Genomic DNA, 18438 nt, shown 5'->3' with positions numbered 1-18438 from the left:
AATCAACACCTCTTCACTCTTCAACGCAAAGAAAAGCTTCACAAAGAAAGAAAGAAAACCTCTTCCTTAAATATAAACAAAATCCATCAGTCTTAGCATGACAGCTAATAGCAAATCAAATCCCAAACGCACCTTTAATTCATACTGAGCTTTGAACACCACACGCTCTCATCTTCGAACAAGTTAGAGAGCCAATTGTTGCATGCAGAAGTAAGGAACAGAGGGAATTATTAATCAATACAAGCAGCAGCATAATCAACGTAAAGCCTGCACACTGAAATATACCACTTGGATTTACAATATAATTAAAAACATTCTCTTACAAGAACAACTTTGGTATTTCCTAACAATATTTTAGCCATCTACATGACACAGAATTAACATACACACCTTCAGACAACCAAGAAATTATATGTATATAATAGACAGACACAAAGAAGTAACAACAGATGTGCAGAAGAAACTCTAAAAATATGTTTCTTAATTCTGGGGTGCTTACTCTTTGCAACCCTAAACAAAACTTTATATTATAAGACATTCAAGTATTTTTCTTAATACCTCAGATGTCAAACAGCTGCTGAACAAAGACCTACAGATACTGCATTAGTTAAATATCGTTTCATATGGATTATTTCATTTGAGAAATAATAAAATAAATAATCAAGTTATGCTAAGAGATTTCCCAAAACTTAAGGAGAGCACTTGGTGCCTCTTAGCTGAGAGACTTAAACCACCTTGAGAAGAGAGATAAATACCTATGTTTGCAGAGTTGCCTTTGTCTCCACTTCTAGTATAGGCAAGATCCTCCAGGCGGTAGGTATGGTGACCACTTGGCAGATCTGTACAAGTAAAAATGAGTGCACTGTAATGATAGCTACACACAGTGGTACATTTTAAAGAGGTAACTGTCTTTACAGTCCTCCTGCATTGTTTGTAGTACTCTCACAAACAATGTCGAAGTTTTCTTACCACAGATACCAGAGGAGAAGCTGTGAGGGTGGGGGCAATATCACAAAATTGACTGTTTCTGCCCTAATATGTGTATTTATAAGGGCAAATCAGTTTTACTTTTACATAGCTGAATGCTGTGCCACATGTCCCCAGTTCCGCCATTGAATATGAAAATTCATCTCCATCATAGCAGTGCAGTACCTCTGAAGGAGGCTTAGCAGATACGTGGTATTTCTTGACCTTTTCCAGTTAACACATAGATCTCTCTGCTTCCAATGTGGGTAGAAAAATACATTTAGTTATTGATAATTTGTTGTCTCTAGAAACCAGTCACAATTTAAAACTCCAAAGACTATGTATCTCTCTTGCCTTCCTACATGCTGCTAGAAGGGTTATTTTTTCAGCTGCACTGAAGACTTCTTTTTCAAATAACTAATTTTGCAAATGTTTCAGTGTCATATGGAAAAGGCACTTCATGGTCATAACTGCATTTGCTATCAGAAGCCAGTCAGTTTTTTAACTTGTCTGGAATACTGGACTTTCAAGTCTTCATGAACATTATTACTATTGCCCTTCATAGAACAAAAAGTATTATTTTTATCTACTTATAAATAAACAAATAAAAAGCGGCCCTACTCCTTCCCAAATCCAGAAGTCCAATCTTGTTGAAGCCACGGAGTTTATAAACAAGGATTGATTGTTTAGTCATACATCACGGACCTCCTGCAATTCTGTAATGTAAGCAGCAGGCAGCCACCACCTAGCTGTTCCCCCGAAGGAGAGATGAAGTGCTCACCTTGCACTCAGTTATCCATTGACAGAAACCTAACACTTAAACTTGAACTACAGTTTATATCCATTTTTTTTTTAGGCGGAGAGAATCCAGTCATTTCAAGCTTGTTTTGCTTCTAACCTAACTTCCCTCTGGACTTATCAGCTCTCCTGGCATCCCTGGCTTCAGTGCCAGCATCTCAAACTCATCCACCTATCTGTCTTGCATTTAGAATTCCCATTCTTCATCCTTTCCTATAACCCCTTCCTGTGATTTTCTATCTTTCTGCACATGAGTGGGCAGTTTATATCCTCTCTCTGCTCCTTGAATACCAGTAAAGGGAACATTCATAGCATAGAAGTGACATTTTTCCTGCTTTCTGTCATGATTTCTGGTGTGACACCAGGTGGCATCAGCCACAGGAGACAACTGACCAACAACCTTAAAAAAAAAAAAAAAATTTTTTTTTCTCTTTCTTTTAGAAAAATAATTCAGCCTAGAGCACATTGTCAGTCTAATGTGTTAAAAACTCAAACTTGTATTGAAGAGAAGGTCTTGTAAATCAAACATCAGGTAACCTTCAATGGAGAAAACCATTCGCAGGGAACAATCTGGGACTGACCACAGCAAACATTTTCTGATCTAGCTGTACCAACAGAAAGAGAACATTACTCACATCCTAAAGAAAAATCTAGAAATGTTAAATTACTGAAATTAATTATGGGTTAGTCTAGTATAATAATACTTCACTGATAATAAACAGAACTTGAAGTGTTGAAAATACATGACGAAGACTTAACATAGTAGATGTGTTTTGAGCTTGATACTCAGTCTTTTCTACATTCACTTCCATGAAAAACAGTAGAAGCGTGCCATAAAACTTGCCAGAAAATATTAAAGGGTATATTTATATAGCTGAGAATATTTTTGTGATTAGCAAGTCAGATCCTCTTCTGATGCAGAAAGAGCCCAGGTAAAGCTCATTCCTCACTTCGGCCAAATCTGCCATACTTTGTACATTACAGAAACTGCTTTTCTTTTTTTCTTTTTTTATTTTTATTCAATCTGCAATTCCAAAAGAAAAATATCTTTCAAAGGTTGAAATGTGGTAGTGTTCAAATTACAGAAGATGTAGAAGTCATCAACAATGTTTTAGACAGACTCTGACAGTCTTCATTTAAACAAAACCATTTCAAGATAGCGCTCTGGTGTTCTCATGTATTGATTTATTGATCTATCCTTCATGATCTGTTTATCAGGAAGTTGTTTTCATTTCACAAACATCTTAAATCTACAGAAGAACCCTCTTCGAAGCTAGGGCAAACAGTAAATTCAAATTCCACCCTTCCAGAACCACATCTAGCAGAATTTTTGAAATCCACTTTCGCATATTTCTGTTATCTGTTCAAAGACAACTAGCAGTCCCTCACACTTGAGATAACCATGAAACCAAGAAAAAATATTTCTTTCCTTACTAAATGCTGACAAAATGCTTTAGCAGAGTTTACTGCTTTTACAGTCTAATCCATCTATTTCTCATCTATGTTGTCCATATGTTAAGTCACAGAAGTAGGTAAGTATTTAGTCACATAGAGAAAACATTTCTATTTACAACTAAGGGCAAAAGTTTAGAGGTCCTTCTCAGGGGAAAAAAACAGAGGAGATCTGCTGACCCTCAAAAGTAGAGTTCTGCCTGAATAAAGCCTGAAGAATTCAGTACTTATAAACTGATCTCAGGCACCTCAGAAAGTCTTCTCGAATGAGAAGGCGGCATTTGAAAGCAACAGGAAGTCTGACTGCTTTTTTTTTTTCCCTCCAATATTTAGTGTTGCAGTTATGTTGAAATCAAAAAATAAATAAATGAATAAATCAGTAAATCTGCTAGCCTCATTATTAGAGAAACCATGATCTTCTATTCCTTAACTCACCGAGTCTGATGACGATAATCCCCCACTGCCCTCCCTGGAACTCCCATATATCAAAGAGATTCTGCTATGAGCTTTGATTAGCAACAGACATAATCAAGAGCTAAACACACACTGAAAACTAAAATTTATTTCTGTTTGATGCAAGAAGACTTCCTTGAAGGGATGTCTGAAAGGACAGAGAAAACAAATTCACACATGGCAGTTAAATGTTCGGTATCAGTGACTTCCAACACACAAACACATAGCCACACATGTATTTGAAAATTTCTCTACATTATATAGAATATCTCCCATAACTTATAATTACAGATTCTACTAGTAGTTTTGAGAAATTCCACTCATTTATTTTGGATTCCAGATATGAAGGCACAAAATGTTAAGATGCACTTCTTTTTTTGTATATACACATACTCGAAGATCTAAATTATTCTTTCAGGATCAGTATTATATTTAGAAATAATTTGAACAAATAATCTTTACGTGAAGTTACTTGATTTAGATTTGAAAGGCTCCACCCACAGCTTTAAATTAATTATCACATCTCTCTAGAGAGCAGAAATATAACAATAACGATTCTGTCTGGATCAAAAGGAAATTATGAAGAACGTTATGTGTTACAAAATGCAGCATGCAGTTCTGCCATTAGAAGGGATAAGAAAAACTGTAAATGGCTAGGAGGTTCTGTAATCCTTAATCTAATACCTAGCATCCATGAACAACTCAGACTGAACACTTCATTGCAGACATTCAGACCTGCTCGTCTTAGCTCACTGGTTCACCCAGGTATCTTCCTTTCCCTCTTCAGACATACGATTAGAAAAGTTGAATAAAAATGACCATAAGGAAGCATTATTCTAATATCCTTCCTTCAAAACTTACTAGTTGCAGAGCAGTCCCATTCTTATTCATTTCATGAAGCCCGATGTAATATGGCTGAATTTATTTATCCACATTATTAAGGCTTCTGTACTTCTGCCTTCTATTCTGAGTGCAAGTATTTTGATTTAAGTAAAACCAACTTGTACCAGGATTAATACAATAATCTTGAAATATACTTTGAAACCATGTTTCAATATCAAGTCAGAGTTCAAGTGTGGCTAAGGCTGTAATTTTTTTTTTTTTAAAGCAACTTGATATAGCCTTGTTATTGACTCCAATGTAATACTGTCTGATGCTAATCGCCATCCTTCCTAAGAAAAGTGGCTTAAGACTTTCGCAAAGGAATTCATAATGCATACTGTAAGGAGGTAAAACAAATTTCTTAGACAAAATTTAGCACGTGATTTTCTGGGACAAAGATGGGAAATGATACATTGCAAGTAAAAGATGATCATACCTTTCAATTCACCATTAATCTTGGGTGGATTAAAGGAAACAGTCTCATCTGATGTAAACGTGAGATCCTCCTCAAATGTCTCAACATACTGACCATTTAGAAATAAGTTGATCTGGAAAAAAATACCAATTTCCAAACTGTCAAATTAGGCCAAGAAATCCAGCACAACACATGAATTTTTCTAATTAAATACTCATCTGCCACATTTTAAATAGAATCTTTTCGATCATTTTTCTCAACTGCTTTTCTTAAGATTGTTCTTAGAAAGCAGCTAATGGCAACAAAGGCCTCCACTGGTTATTTAAAGGGAAGACCAAAAAACAAGAATAAGGAAAGTTATTCTTGTCTTCAGAAGGCTTGCTAAGATTCTTTCTCCTAGCACAAGTTTTAGGTTACCCCTTAAACATGAAAAAGTATACGTGGAAAATAACTCATGTTTGCACTGTAAAACCACTCGTGACCTACGGTAAAATCAGGACAGTTGCATAAGAGCAGTGAAAACAACACATAACCAATGAGATATTGAATCCAACCTGAAATCCAGAAAAGCGTTATCAAACACAAAACAAAAGAACCCACTGTGGCAATATTAATGTATCTGAAAATCTCCTTATGTAGTATTTTTGGGTTTAGATCGAATTCTAGGTTTATCTCTATGGCAACTGCACTCTTTGTAAATGAAATTCCAATCTAGAAAAGCAGTTAATTCATACCTTATTTACTCTGCAATCTCTATTGAGATCTTTCTTAATACATGGCTAAAACTTAGGCCCAGGGACTGAATCACTTAAACCATGCTTTTATACAACCTTTGTTGCATTTCAACGGTGACACCGGACATCATTACGAGCATACGAGCCTGCTCACCACATCAGTTCCTCAGAGCAAGCATCCTGATTTTCTGTATTGCTAAGAGACAGTGCTGTCTTCCCTTGCTAAATGAAGTTACTATTTTATCTTAGCAGGCATTTGACCACATTTGGAACACAGTGCTCATTAGTAATTTTACATGTGATTTGATAAAGCAGTAGCCTGAAGTTCCATAAAGACAGAACAACATTCTGGCTTTTGACTGCTTTCTCAGCTGCTGAATGAGCGAGGAAGCTCTCATACCATTATTAGGAAGTGTTGATGTGAGATGTACGCAACAGCAGAAAGTCAGTTCAAAGTCTTAGAAAAGGAAGGACGTGTTCAGATTTTTGCCTGCAGTATCCAATTAAATAATTAAGTACATTAAATTCAGTATCTGATGATATTCAGAAAAGCAAGGACTGTCATTTAAAAATTCAAACGTTTTATATTCAGTAAAAGATAGATTCTTCCTCTGGTCTACCTTGAAGAATTCAAACTATATACAGAGACATACATCATGGAAAAGAAGCAGGGCTCTAGCTTAATGTTTCACCTCATACTGGAATTTCACACAAAGGACTGCTCATCTGAACCATAACTTTTCAGACTGAAACACACTATTGTTACAAACTTAATATCATAAAGCAAACAGATTTCGTTTGCAGGCTCCTCTATAATAATCATCAGCAGCACAGAAGCATCTCAACCTTCTGCAATTTTAGACTTTCTGGAATATTGGTAAGAGTAGGTATCACTTCTTATACACAGAGCATCCAGAAGGAAAAGGGCAGCTCTCTGCTGATATAAAACCTGTGTTCCAGAAGTTCACTGATTTTAATAGTTACTTCCATTAGTATATACAGAGAATGGCAATGGTTTACGGGCTGGTTCAGCCTGGTTCCCTAACTAGAAAGGCAGGGGGACCCACAGACCCATGTCCTAGATAAGGGAAAAAGGGAAAAAGGAGAAAAGGGTAGAGAGATGGGCCTAAAATCAAAGCAGCAGCAATGATCTGAGGAGAAAAACTAATCTATTAAATCAGATATCGGAATGCAAGACTAACACACTGTAATACAATATAATTGGAATTGAAGATAATAAATCAAACAAAATGAGAAAGAGTGAAAACCAAAGGCCTTACTGTAGTGCTGAGCTGAGAATCTAGCCAGGCAGAGCAGAAGAGAAGAGAGAGACAGTCTTGTGACTTGCCAGGAGTTTTATCCTCGCTCTGAACACAAAGTCCCCTGGGGTATATAGTTCTCTTCTGGGACTTTGAAAGAAACAGAGCTGGCTTTAAGTATTAAGTCTTACCTGGACATTGCTCTTCGGATAATGGAAGAAAAATGGCTTCAAAACTGGAGATCTAGGCACACAGAGCAATCATAAATGCATTTAAATACAAATGAATGAAAATCCTCAAATTATTCACGTACTTCACAATCACTTGGAAATCTGAAAGCTTTTTACCCACGATTAGCAACAGTTTTCTGAACAATTTTAGAAAGCTCAAGGAACGCAGAAATTACTTAAATTTAATTATTAATAAAGCAAGATTTTATTTTAAAAAATAAACTTACATTCTAGGGCGCCCTCCGATAACTCCAGTGAGGCCAGGTGCTGGAGATGAAAATGAAATTCACAAAACAACCGTTAAATTCACCTTCAAAAATATCAAAGCTCATTGCTTAAGGCAGTTAAAATCATTTTGTAACACACATTTATTAATACTTAGAAACATCTAGCAAATTACATACGGTATCAAATTAATACAACCAAACATTTTATAGAACGGGTAAAATAGCTAAACATGTAAAAAATACTGTGTCTTAAAAAAAAAAAAAAAAAGATTTTGTCTCAAGACGTGCAAAGCATAAACTGCTTCAAAAGAAGAACCTAATGATTTTTCTTTTTGTAGCCAATGCCAGTCAGGCAATACATCTGGCAGAAGAATAACTAGTCTGAGAGATGGGAGTGTTACTGGTTTGGTTTTTTTCACTTCTCAAGAGAGCAGAGAAACAACTCCGACCAGATCCATACACAATTTCCTGCTTCTTTATTAGATTAACCATTTCAGATGCATCTCTCTCAAGCATTTTCACTGGCTAACATAGCTGGTTTTGGGTTCCTCTACACTGCAGATCTCATTCTTTCTTTCTCTTTTCTACATAGGTAATTTAGGAGCTTTAATCACTAGCATGATTCAAGATTTGTAGTAAATCAGTACTGATTAGATTCTTCTCAACATCTGGTTGTTACACTTTATTGCCATTAAACTCATCTAACAGATCAGTATTCCTGAAATAAACAGTTCTGCTCTTCCTAGCTTATCTTCTATCCTGTCTGCTTGGCACAGATAGTATGAGTACATGATATATCTACTATTTCTTTCCTCTGCAGTTCTGTAAAGTGTGTATGTGAAATCAGCCTAGGAATTAAGCTTCCCAAATGGTGTGTTTACCCAAGTTTACCCTGGCTAACATGCACCCACTTTCCTTCATGCTTCTTCCAGGTGTATATTCTCTCTGACCAAACGCCAAGAAACACACTGTCGTGGCAATAGGCTCACACTGGTAACCTCTACCACTCAGCAAGTTGCCTGAGCTTAGGTTTGGTGCCTTGGTAATGGAGATCAAGTGCTAGCACAGGAGCAACATAGCACAGGTCAATGTTACAGTCCAGATCCACATTCACTGGAGGACTGATTTCCCTGAAACAGCATTTAAGCAAGGTGCCTTACTGAAGTCTTTCATAAGGAATGCTGTTACAGAAATAAACAATCAAACAAACAAACAAATAAATAAATAAATCTCAAGTAAGTTAGCCACGAATAATCAACCCTCTACCCACCAAGTTCTGCTGCAAAGAATATGGTTGTGGACAGAATGGAAACTAATCTCTTACAATTACACCGTTCCAAATGATCCAGGGAAGATTAGACTCTACAAACACTACCTGTGTGTTCTTTCAAGCAAAAAATAATAATAATAATAAAAATCCATGCAATATTAAAACCAATTGCCATTATTTCCTGACTGAATTATGCTCCTAGTTTATTTAGGTTGTTGAGCAAGGAAGTGGGAAATGGTAAGGTCATGTTGAAAATAGGCTCAGAAAGTTAATTTAAAATTATCTGTGGATTGTCACATGGCTCACTTCCCACTAGGCAGCTGAACTGCTCATTAAGGGTACCAGATTTTGCTCCAAAATCTATTTCAACTTCCTGAAAGCTTGCAAAGAGCTGTCTGCTCTCATACAGTGAAACTTGGCTTCCAGAACAAAGCAGTTCTCTGAACACTTACAAGAAAACAATATAAAAATCTAAAAGCATCAAGTACTCACACTCTAAGGCTATGATAGACTTCTATTACTGTTTACTATCACTACTCTTGCAAACTCCTCCAGTATAAGCTTCTGTAAATGTGGGATCTTTCTCAGGACATACTGCACCTACCCTGCACATAAATGTAACTGCAAAGCAACCCTATGTTGTTACATCCCAGCTGCAACATTATTCAGTTCTATGTTAGAATTATTGAATCCATTGCCTACGTTAACGTACGTAGGACTGAAGCACTTGGAAGTATAATTTAACATACACACATCCAATTCCTGTTTAGACTTCAGGCAGAGAAGATGAATCAGATCTTAAATTGACTGTGGTTTATGACTGGTTATTTGTGTGAACAGATTGCACCAGAGCACAAAACCTCACCTCCATCCCAGGGCTCCTATTGCATTTCTCAGTCAAGACTGAAAGAAGGCAATTAAACGTTAAGCACCACTCTCCAACAGCAGGTCTGACCACAGCAGCAAGCCCACTTCTAAATAACTTGTGGTCTCCTTAAATCAACTGTTGTCCCAAGACACCTTCGAGATAGAGAGATCTTCCTGTGCTGTAATTCATGCTTACTATATGTTCCTTATAAATACCTGTGCAGATGTTCCCCTCCTTTCTTGCTGGAAGAAGGTGTACCTATCTACAGTGAAATCTAGCATGAATAATTTGTCATACTTGTGGAGAGTATCAGTCAGACTGTAGCATCAAGTACATAAGGCCATCAGCTAAATCAAAGTTGTTGATCTATTTTCCCAGAAACACTGCATGAACATCTTCTGTTATCAAACTGCATTCATTAGTCCCCCAAGGCAGATAAGCATTGCTAAGAATGGTGTCATCCAATCTGCAATCAGTCCCTTCAACTGAAACTATCAACTCAGTTCAGTTACTCAGCACCAGTCTTTATCAGCTTCTGTGCCTCAGAACAGCACTTGTAAAAAGGATGTGAATGCCTTCAAGTTGATAAAACAGTTTCAGACTTTCTTAATCCACCTATATTCTGTTCATCTGCACGTACAGTACCATCATACTGAATATTTCTTTTGTCTCAAGGGTCTGATCCAGTGACTTGCCATTTCCTAGAACAATTTCATTCCCAAGTCTGAGGACATGGCCTGAAATGACAAATTATCAAGGTGGCTGGGCATTACAAGCAGTGAGTCAGTACAGGAGATTGCGCCACTTCAGTTCTACTGATTTCACTTCTGAATATATGGCGAGACTGGAGAGATGTCTGGCACTAAGTCCACTAAATTTACTTCTTTCTTTGGTTATCAGGGTTTTAAAAGGTGTGAATCTACATTCCACCATTTTTTATTCCTTCAAGCATGTTTTTACTCTGCAGCTCAGTGTTTTTCACTTTCTCACCCTACAAAACTCAAAGAAGAAGTCTTGCCAATACTTTGACAGTCCATATCATGTTAGAAAACACATCTAGTAGAGATTTAAAAGCTTTAAGTAGTTTAAATTCAACAGTTGATACTTTCTTTGAAACTTCACTGTGTTCCAAAGTGCAACCGTGTCCCCTTGTGACGGCTGAATTAGCTTAAATAAAAGCTGGTTAGTGTATTTATGGTATACATTAAGGAATTACATTTGCTATACATTTACAGTTAGTTCTTACAATGTAGTTTAATAAAAGTACAAACTGTATACTTTTTTTAAATGGTGGTCAATTATACATTCTAATTATTACATATCCTCTGCATACAGCAGATAAACTATCTTCTGCAATATTATTCTCAAACAAAAACGGAGACTGCAATAAATTGTCAGAACTACGACGTTCCTTGAAGTATCTTCCAACGCACTTATGAGATCAGTCATAATATTTACATACACTCAAGTACTTTAAAATCTCAAGTTGTATTAACCAGCTGTCATCTTAGTGTCAAACTCTGGTCATTTTAATGTGAAATAAGGGTCAGCACATGATTTGAGCTATTAATAAAACTCTTCTTAGCTACTGAACTATTAAACTACAACTAGTGACACTTTCATTCTGCAAGGCTCTTCTTGAGACTCTTCCCCACTAGGCTTTATTCAGAACAATCTATCCAAATTAAAAAAGTACACAAAAGCACACTTTATAGAGCAAGAAAACAGCTCTAAAATTGCACTATTAAGTCTGAAAATTAAAGACTAAATTGCTAGCAACTGTTAAATAAACTCGCTATTATCAATTTTCAAATTATCGAGAAATAAACCCAGAGAACAAAAAGCATTCTTTCACCAAATGGAAGTTAACCAATCTCAGGTACTAATTACAAAAAATAGAAAATGATTGATTTAATTTTTAATAGCTTGTATCTCCTTAAGCCCATTAAGTAACCAAACTGAAAAATGATTGTTTAAACTGGTAAATGAGGTATCCGGCTCAACAGCAGTTTACAGTACAAATGCTGTATTCCAAACACAAAACAAACAACAAATCATTCTTTCCTGGATTCTTTCCTGTCTACATACAGCAGCATCAAATTCTTCTCTTTGCTTAAGCATCTGCAACTTTAATAATATGAAAATTGTACAGCAGAATGGTACTGTGCAAGTATGCTCAAGTGCCTCACTGGTGATCAATAAAAACAATTAACAAAGCATTACAGAAATGAGCTAAAAACCACATCTCTGACATTCAAGATATAACAGCCTGAGTTTTAAGTCTCTGCTGTGAAGCATTATGCAGGACACTGCTGCAACACATCTACTAATCACAAGGAAAAATACTGCTTTTTACCCTGCTCTTGCTACCTGTAAGGACTGAAAAGCTGAAATTTCCCTCTAAGTTTTACCAGGTAAACAGCTCAAATATTTTTGGACTAAAGTGATTAAATTTCACTTAAGACACTGCTCTGATAACACGAGCTGAAAGCTGGCCAGTCACCTTAAGAAACAAATGTTCACATACTATGGAAACTCACTGTTAATACTGAACAGTACTGTGCTACTCAAGTCAAGTAACACAGATTTTTTACTATTTATTCTATAGACAACAGTAGTGAAACAAAACTGGACAGAGCACACACCAAGAATTTGGAGCGAACAATGCATGTACCAACTTCAGATCCTAAAAATAAGCAACTGTTTTAAATCCAACCTTTCCTTTATTCAAAAAGACACCTGCCAGGGGATCATCTATGCACATATAAAATAAAGAACTAGTAGAGATTTTACTTTCAGGAACAGAACACAAGAATGACGAAAAGGGAAAAACTACTTCAATTATGAATCTTTAACTAACTTTAGAAATGTTAGCTTGATCTAACCATGAAAACGCTATCATTAATTAACATAACAGTGTTTGGAAGTAATGCACATCTATGGTAAATGCTGATCCACTAAATAACCTTCACAATTGCAAAATATTTTAAAATGAATCTTCCTAATTACTTCTAACTGATTGTATTCTGTCTTGTAGGAGGGAGCACAAAAAAAGGGAAGAAAAAAAAAAAGAAGATAACCATGCATCGATCCTTCTTTTATAAACACAACTAAAAAGAAGTACTATACTATCTACAGCTCTGATACCTCTGTAAAGACAACAGAGAACATGCTTAGTTCCATCCAATTTTGAATCCACTAAAGGAAAATGTTGACCAACTGTTTAATTGCACAGCAACATTCAGCCGCCATGAATCAAGATTCTAAATGTCTTATGGAAGCTGACATTCAAGTTAAGTAATTTAATTTGAAGATTCATGTAAATCCCCAATACATTGCTCTGTTAGGTACAGAGAAGCAATTGCAACACAGCCGACCACCAGTCTTCCAAAAGAAGCTCTCCAAACTGTAAATGGATTTTAAAAAGATTAAATGAGTATGCATAGCAGAAGCAGCAATCAAATCCCAGCATATGAATGTAGTCCTTACAACTAAGATGGCCACAGTGGTAACACTTAGATTTGACGTGGGTGGAGAAGAGAAAGCAGAGAGAAAAAAAAAAATTTGCTCAAAGTGATCAGTTAGTAAGTTCTCCTAGAAAGTTATGACAATCCAATGAAAATTACAATGAATAAATGCAAAGTTTTTCTTGGAACAAATATCCAATAAAACAAAAGAAGCACAGACGATTTCACAACAGGTGACCTTTGTGCAAATACTTCAAACTATATACTCTTAAAACCAAGACTGACTTTTAATTAAATCCTGGTGTTTTGTCCTTACTTCAGAGGTCAATGAAAAAAATCCAGTACAACACACTCACTCAAAGTCAAAAGTTAAAGACATTAACGTGAGGCTAGACATAATAGTGCAAGATCAGAATTTAAGTTGGGGAGCTAACAAGCACAGTGTGAATAAAGACTTAGATGGGGACCATCAGCATTCTCACTGCAGTATACTATTTAAAACTTTTTAATTAGATCTGAAAGTTTGACTTCTCTACATAAGCAGCTAGATTATATTGTTGGAGAAAGATATGAATGTTTACCCATGCCAGTTCCAGCTGGTGCAATCTCTTTGGAGAAGATTTCTAAAGCTTCTTTTTGCTTATGATGTACTGCAAGCCAAATAACAGCTTCTCGAGGACCCTGCTTTAAAAAAGCAGATTAGCTTAGCAGCAGAACAGCAGTTATATCTGTCAAATCAAAAAGCAACTGTAGCTCAGCATTCAAAGCAAATCTAATGGACATCTCGTGCTCAGTACTAGCTACAGTTTTAGTTAGTGGCTTTCCATCCAACAGATCTGTAACTTTCAGTTAACATCATCTTTTACCAGTACATCAACCATTGGGTACTTCAGACTGCTACAATGCTGTGCATCAAAACATCCTTCAAAAATCAAGTACTATAACAAACACTAATTTGTAAGGAAATTGCTTCACTCATGAGACGGGCAAGCAAACTGTACTCCTGTTTCTACATGCACTGAGAATACTCTGGGGCCAAGCCTACTTCCCTTAGCATCAAAAAGTAAATAGATCTGCTCACAGAAAGGAAGTCAAACCCAATCTCTGGAAGTTTAAAGACAGAAAAGAACTAAAAAAATAGCAGGTTTCCAACAAAAACAATAGACACAATAGTTCATCCCAACTTCTTTTAAGTAGCAATTTCTGAAGTGTTTAATAGCTTCCCTAATTATGCATAAAATCATGAATATTTCAAAATAGCATTTCTCCTATTAGTGTAAAACATTCAACAGATTTTAGAGAAAAGCCTATTTCTTTATCTATAGAGAAATTGATGACATTTCCACAAGAAGGATCAAGTTCCACATGCTGCCAGAAACAAACACCTATGAACACCTACAGCCTCAAAACATAGGAGATGAGGTGTGGAGCAAAAGTGCATGTTTTTATGCCAGTTGAATGGAATGACTCCTTTAGGGAGTTTTTTCTCTGGACTAGGGAACAGCATTACCCTACACTTGACCAAATTTTTCATGACTTAACCCTGAAAAGACAAGAGAGTCTTTGTGCTGACAGCATTTTTCTCCTAAGAGATGGGAACAGGAGAGAAGATAATATATGCAGGCAGTTGTTCAATGAGCTGACTTAAAGTTGTGGTCAGACAAAACTCACATCTCAGCTTTCCTGTGGTATGGTTAGATGCTTATTCACTGAACAAAGTTGAATGGGTGCTCCTGATTTCAAGAACTAGAACTCAATAGTTCTATAATGGAGCAACTGCTAATTTGCTCAGCTGGCATAGGGAAAAACACTAAGCCATCATGCCTAAAAAAATACATTAATTACAATTCAAGTAAATTTAACAAGCATCATACAAGAAAAAAAAATTCTTAGCAAGTTTTAAGACTCAAGTAAGCATTTTAAAGTTAAAAAATAAATACTTTCCTCTTCAAAGTAACTGGAGAAAACACATGCTGGATCCAAACTCCTAAACTGCTTTTTAATACACTCCTAACTTTAGCTCTACTTATTTTAATTGTCAGTGTTTCTGTAAAGTTGCATTCTTTAAAAACACTGCATAAAAGTAAATACAGATGTCCCATAAGTATAATTTCCAAGCATATATACCATACATTTTCACAAAAATAATACTGCAGAACATGACAACATTAGAAAATCTCAAGTCAGCTTCAGGAACTTAAGTAACTTCACAAATGTAAAAACACGGTCGTGTTTCCTACTGACAGCTGCTGAAATGGTGCTCACAGTACATGCTGCAGTACTGTATGCCAGTCATTCTGGCTACTATAAGATCATCCCAAAGAGGTAGTTATTTTAACAGACTACTAAGTCTTGTAACCCCAACTCAAATACATACTAAAATCCCAAAATGAACAAACCCACAGTGACACAAAAAGCTCCCAGCTCTCCAGCTAAAACATAGTAGTGAAGGGCCTCAGCAGAAAAACGTGGCAAATTAAACTTTCTTTCCACTTTTTTATTTTTAAAGCGCTCACAAAGCTGTCTGGAGATTCATGATATTACTATTACTACTAATTAATAGGAAATACTCTCACAAAAGCATGCTCATGTATTCACATCTGCTTCCTGCTTCTGCACTGCACCTCTTCAACACTGCATTTAAGCCCCAACCTTCTGCTCTGTCCAGGTGCACGAGAGTATCAGTGGTCTATGAAAACAGAGTCCTGACCTCTGTGTGTTAATCCAATACCAAAACTGAAGTCGCAGACTATTTCAGTCATTTACATTACTGTATGATTAAAAAACAAAACAAATTTATCTTTCAAGTTCAGAAATGCGGTGTAGAAGGGTTAGAAGAAAACTACTGCATTTTGGTTAACGAAGCATTATTTCTGTTCTGTTAAGAATCTGCTCACAGCCATGCTCAGCCTGCTTTTGTAAAACCAACTAATAAGTCAGGCACTGTTAATATATAACTTTCACGTGAAACACATCCAGTATTTCTGCATCATGAACTCATTGATACTGTGACACTGCCATAAGCCCTTCTTCCTCAAGAACAGAAAAATCAGAGCAGGAAGTATTAGCAATTAAATACCACGGAGTTACTCAGTGCTGACTCGAGTCCACTGTTTCTGCTGATAAAGCAAGCTATCAGAGTGGCAAAGAACAGCTATGGAAACAGGTGGAGAGACTGAAAAAATAGGAAAGAAAGCAAGGATTTTTGTATTTCTCAAGGCTATTTTCTGTTGTCGGGAATATTCAATGCTATAAACATCATCTCACTCTAGACTAAATGGATCCAACTCTGAGATACACAGCCAGTGCACAATTTAAATTCAGATAGATGAATCTCTGAAGCACGGATTGTTTCCCTCATGTGATAATGTACCACTCAGCACAACATGGCTCTGCTTTTGACCACTGTTATTTGCAATCCAAACAAGCACAACTAATTTTGTGCAGAAAGACATAAACAGAAAGAGAATACATCTACCAAAGGGCATGTGTTTCTCTCACTGGTTTTCAGCTTTGTTTTAAATGGTAAAGCAACCCTCACTCTTCCCCTATTCCTCTGAAGCAACTGCGACTGCTTTCCAGACGAGAACTATTTGGGTTAGGTTCCTCTGTTGGAGAACCAGAGTGAAGAAGATAAGGTTGTAAAGCAGCTTCCTGTGTTGCAGCTTTAACTTTCCTATTGCAGGCATGTATGGAAAGCACGTACAACAGAGATACTGCTGCATTTAATTTTATTGTAAGACCTGGAAGCTGAGGCTAAAATACAGGAAATACTGTAAACATTCAACTTGGTTTGGAAAATGTTTTCAGTATAACGTAAGCAAGGCAAACTGAACAGTAAGAATAGAGAAGCTGTTCTTTTCCAAATCATTATTCACTCTAGTGAACAACACAGAAAACTTCTCATGTAATGATATCATTAAAAAATGAATTACAATGCCTAATCAAAAGGAACTGGTACAAAGAGAACACTGAAGTTGAGTATCTGGAAAATGTGCTCCTATGCTCCAGTATTTTCCTTCTGCAATCTCAGTAACACACTTAATGTAGCAGGGTTTGTCATCCTGAAAAGACCACATCATAGATGGCTCTGCAGGAAGCAACTCTTCCTGCTGGGCAGAATAAAACTGAAGCTCAAGCACTAAAGCACACACAGCTGCAGACACAACTTGTCTCATTTCTAAGAGCAAATAATTTCTATAATAAAAGTTTCACTATCTCTTTTTTTTTCTCCTTACAGAGACACATTTTCAGCTTTTCATATGCTGGCATTTCTAAGACCAAACTCACAGAGCTGAGTTTTGACAAGTGTATCATAAGGTTTTTGTAAGGCTTTCATTGACAGAAAAGAATTAGATCCTACTGTTTTAGAACAATCTAAACTGTCTAAATATTTTAAGTGTATGTAAGTGGGGACAAAATTTACAGTCTTCTTCCTATGAAAAGATCTTCCATTTCTAGATAAGGAAAGCAATCTGGGTATCACAGCTGCAGTGGCTACAGTCATCATTCACATTCTTACAGATGAATTCAACAGGCCACAAAACATGCTACAGAATTGCGTAGTTGAGGACTGTTCCACAGATAGGACCCACAGAGCTTCAGTACAAGCAATAATAATTCTGCCTTTCTTTTATAATGCTGTCTTCTAGAGTTGTGCCCTAACGCAATTAAGGTCTACATCGTAAGAACATTTAAGGTATTTCTTCAGATGAACACCACTAGAACAGATCAGAACAACATTTCTGTAAGATTTCTTATCTGCTGGAAGACCCAATACTCCAAAGACTGTCAGTAATTTTGTACACTAAGTACAACACTGAACTCCTTGCAAGATGGTGGGGTGAAATTCCCAGGATGACAGTGACTTTCTTTAAAGTTATGGAAAAAGATAATGATATGGAGAGATTAAGAAGAGGAGGTCAGTGAAAGTTTAAGAACACTGCACTGAATACTTACACCATCTATACTCCTTCTAGCATGCGGTCCATACGTATCTTCAGACCCTAAAACCTGTATGTTAACTGCACTGTAATCTTCGTACCCAAGCTGACTGAAAATAAGACGCGTCCTGCAACAAATGATTTTTTTTTAATTAGTAAACTGTCTCAAAGTAATTCTCTGTAGTAGCCCTGTGTGATTACAGGAATTAGCTCTGCAATGTAAACTGGTTACTGATAGTTTTCACTACACAAATGAACAGAAATATTGCATCCAAAGTGATATGGGCTAAGTACCTGGAATTACGTTAGGATGAGAACATTTGCCATCAATTGACTACTTTGAAGACACTAGCAGTATCACTACTGTTGTAAATATTAAACATGGCACCTGGAACATGATATCAGCTTAAATATAAAGTGAAATTCTCATTGATATATAAAAAAAAAGAAGGTGCTCAGTATACAACCACTGAG

The 18438-nt window shown here is 36.4% G+C and overlaps 1 protein-coding gene across 1 annotated transcript in view; it reads right to left on the bottom strand.

The window, feature by feature from the left end:
* Positions 1-18438, bottom strand: part of LOC100546750 — a 44256-nt gene that overhangs the window by 5335 nt on the left and 20483 nt on the right. Inside the window, exons 11-16 of the mRNA XM_010709430.2 lie at positions 17981-18092; positions 13603-13702; positions 7417-7456; positions 7151-7202; positions 4988-5099; positions 756-839 (exon numbers count right to left, since the gene is read on the bottom strand). Coding sequence (XP_010707732.1) covers positions 756-839; positions 4988-5099; positions 7151-7202; positions 7417-7456; positions 13603-13702; positions 17981-18092 — 500 coding nt within the window. The remainder of the gene's footprint in view (positions 1-755; positions 840-4987; positions 5100-7150; positions 7203-7416; positions 7457-13602; positions 13703-17980; positions 18093-18438) is intronic.

The sequence above is a fragment of the Meleagris gallopavo genome, chromosome 4 (assembly GCF_000146605.3).
Source record: "Meleagris gallopavo isolate NT-WF06-2002-E0010 breed Aviagen turkey brand Nicholas breeding stock chromosome 4, Turkey_5.1, whole genome shotgun sequence".
Classification (NCBI taxonomy): Eukaryota; Metazoa; Chordata; class Aves; order Galliformes; family Phasianidae; genus Meleagris; species Meleagris gallopavo.
This window is presented reverse-complemented; position numbering and strand designations above follow the sequence as displayed.